The 2,711-nt window shown below is 40.3% G+C and overlaps 1 protein-coding gene across 1 annotated transcript; it reads left to right on the top strand.

The window, feature by feature from the left end:
* Positions 1-524: 524 nt before the first annotated feature.
* On the top strand, positions 525-1,484 carry LOC145131260 (uncharacterized). The gene has a single exon (XM_079065976.1). It carries the CDS (start codon positions 525-527, stop codon positions 1,482-1,484), a length of 960 nt encoding a protein of 319 aa, XP_078922102.1.
* The last annotated feature ends 1,227 nt before the right edge of the window (positions 1,485-2,711 follow it).

Genomic DNA, 2,711 nt, shown 5'->3' with positions numbered 1-2,711 from the left:
CCCATCAATCATTAGCCACTAGCACCCAATAATTCCAAAAAGAGACAAGGACTAGTATCTCCAACCTTGAATCACAAATGGGAGATATAGTTACATCTATAAGCAAGTTGGAGTCCCATGGAAAACTCCCTTCTCAAACCGAAAAGAACCCAAATGTCAATGTGGTGACCTTGAGAAGTGGCAAACAAATCGGAGAAAGTAGTTCAAAGAAGAAGCCAAGGGAAGAAGAGGAAGAAATAGAAGCCATTCCCATTAAGGATCCTATAGTCATGAATGATGCACAAGCCGGAGTTCCAAAAAAGACTATTCCCTTAGTGACACCAATAACCACTCAACCGCCATTCCCCTCCCGACTTGTAACTTCAAAAAAGAATATGGAGGAGAAAGAGATTTTGGAGCCCTTCCGGAAGGTGGAAGTAAACATCCCTTTACTTGATGCCATCAAGAAAATCCCTAGATATGCAAAGTTTTTAAAATAACTTGGTACCAACAAGAGGAAATTGAAGGGAAATGAGAAAATTCCAATGAATGAAAACGCATCCGTGGTTTTACAAAGGAAACTTCCACCTAAGTGCAAAGATCCCAGAATGTTTATGGTTCCTTGCAAGATTAGGGATGTCACTTTTAGTAGTGCCATGCTCGATCTTGGTGCTTTTATCAATGTCATGCCCTATTCGGTGTATGAATCGTTGAATGTCGGACCTCTAAGTGAAACCGGTGTCATAATTTCTCTCGCGGACAAATCAAGTGTCTTTCCTAGAGGTGTTTTGGAAGATGTCTTAGTGCAAGTCAACCAATTGGTCTTTCCGGAGGATTTCTATGTGATTGATCTAGAAGAACAAGTGTCCTCCAAGTCGGCTCTAATTTTACTTTGGAGACCATTTTTGAAGACGACTAGGACAAAAATTGATGTGTATGTGGGTAGTTTAACAATGGAGTTTGACGGTGAAATAATAAGTTTTAATATTTATGATGCTATGAGATATCCTAGTGACGTTTCATCTTTGTACTTTGTTGATGTTTTTGAGCCAATAACCCAAGAATTGTTTGAGTTATCCAATGGTGATATGTTGGAGATGATCCTAAGCAATGGGTTCGATTGTAGGAAGGTAGCCGAGCAATTAAAGTTTTATTCTTTGGATCCGGAAATTGAGAAGTTGGTAAATAAAATGGAGATGAAGAGTTCTACAAGATTAGATGTCAAGCAAATTGAATTGCCCCCAACCCATACAAAATTTCCTCCATCCCTTTTTCAACCACCGAAATTAGAATTGAAAGTCCTACCTCAACACTTGAAGTATGCCTACTTGGGAAATAATGAAACTGTTCTGGTTAACATTTCAACTCACTTAACCGAATTTGAAGAAGAGAAACTCCTCAAGGTTTTGAAGGAACACAAGGAAGCTATGGGTTGGAAAATTGCGGACATTAAGGGACTGAGCCCCTCCACTTGTATGCACAAGATCTTGATGGATGATGAATGAAAACCGAGTCGGGATGCACAAAGAAGATTGAACCCGCCTATGATGGAAGTTGTGAAGAAAGAGATATTGAAGCTTCTTGATGCGGGAATGATCTATCCAATCTCGGATAGCAAGTGGGTGAGCCCGGTGCAAGTTGTGCCAAAGAATACGGGAATCACGATGGTCGAGTGCAACAAAGGTATGATGGTCCCCACCCACGTGCAAAACGGGTGGAGAGTATGTATTGACTACCACAAACTCAATGCAAACACAAGAAAAGATCATTTTACATTACCTTTCATCAACCAAATGTTAGAAAGGTTGGCCGGGAAATCTCACTATTGTTGTCTCGACAGATATTCCGGTTTTCACCAAATCCTGGTGGCACCGGAAGACCAAGAAAAGACAACCTTTACATGTCCATTCGGCACTTTTGCATACCGGAGAATGCCATTTGGATTTTGTAATGACCCGGCCACTTTCCAACATTGTATGGTTAGTATTTTTTCGGAATATGTCGAGAATATAGTTGAAGTTTTCATGGATGAATTTACGCTATATGGAAACTCGTTTCAAGAATGTTTGACCAATCTCCCCCAAAATTTTAAAAAGATGCATTGAAACGAATTTGGTCCTAAATTTCGAGAAATGTCATTTTATGGTGAGTCAAGGTCTTATTTTGGGTCACATTGCGTCAAAGAAAGGAATCGAAGTAGATAAGGCTAAAATTGATGTTATTCAAAGCTTACCCTACCCAACTTGTGTTCGGGAAGTTTGTTCTTTTTTAGGTCATGTCGGATTCTACCGAAGGTTCATCAAGGACTTTTCAAAGATAACAATACCAATGTGAAAGCTCTTGCAAAAGGATGTTGAGTTCGAGTTCAATGAGGCGTGCAAAGAAGCTTTCGACAAGCTCAAGGAATTGCTTACATCCGCTCCCATCATACAAGCACCAAATTGGGATCTCCCCTTCGAGATCATGTGTGATGCAAGTAATTATGCTATTGGCGCCGTTTTGGGTCAAAAAAATGGAAGAGCCTCCCATGTAATCTACTATGCATCGATGACACTAGACAATGCTCAAAGCAACTACTCTACCACGGAGAAGGAGCTATTGGCCATAGTGTTCGCTTTGGAAAAGTTTAGGCAATATCTATTTGGCACCAAAGTTATAGTGTATTCGGATCATACGGCTCTCAACTACTTGATGACAAAGAAAGATGCAAAGCCAATACTCATCCGGTGGAT

Source organism: Lactuca virosa, chromosome 8 (genome assembly GCF_052849685.1).
Source record: "Lactuca virosa cultivar CGN04683 chromosome 8, Lactuca_virosa_CGN04683_v6, whole genome shotgun sequence".
Taxonomy (NCBI): domain Eukaryota; kingdom Viridiplantae; phylum Streptophyta; class Magnoliopsida; order Asterales; family Asteraceae; genus Lactuca; species Lactuca virosa.
The sequence above is the reverse complement of the archived record's forward strand: the minus strand, read 5'-3'. Positions and strand labels throughout refer to the sequence as shown.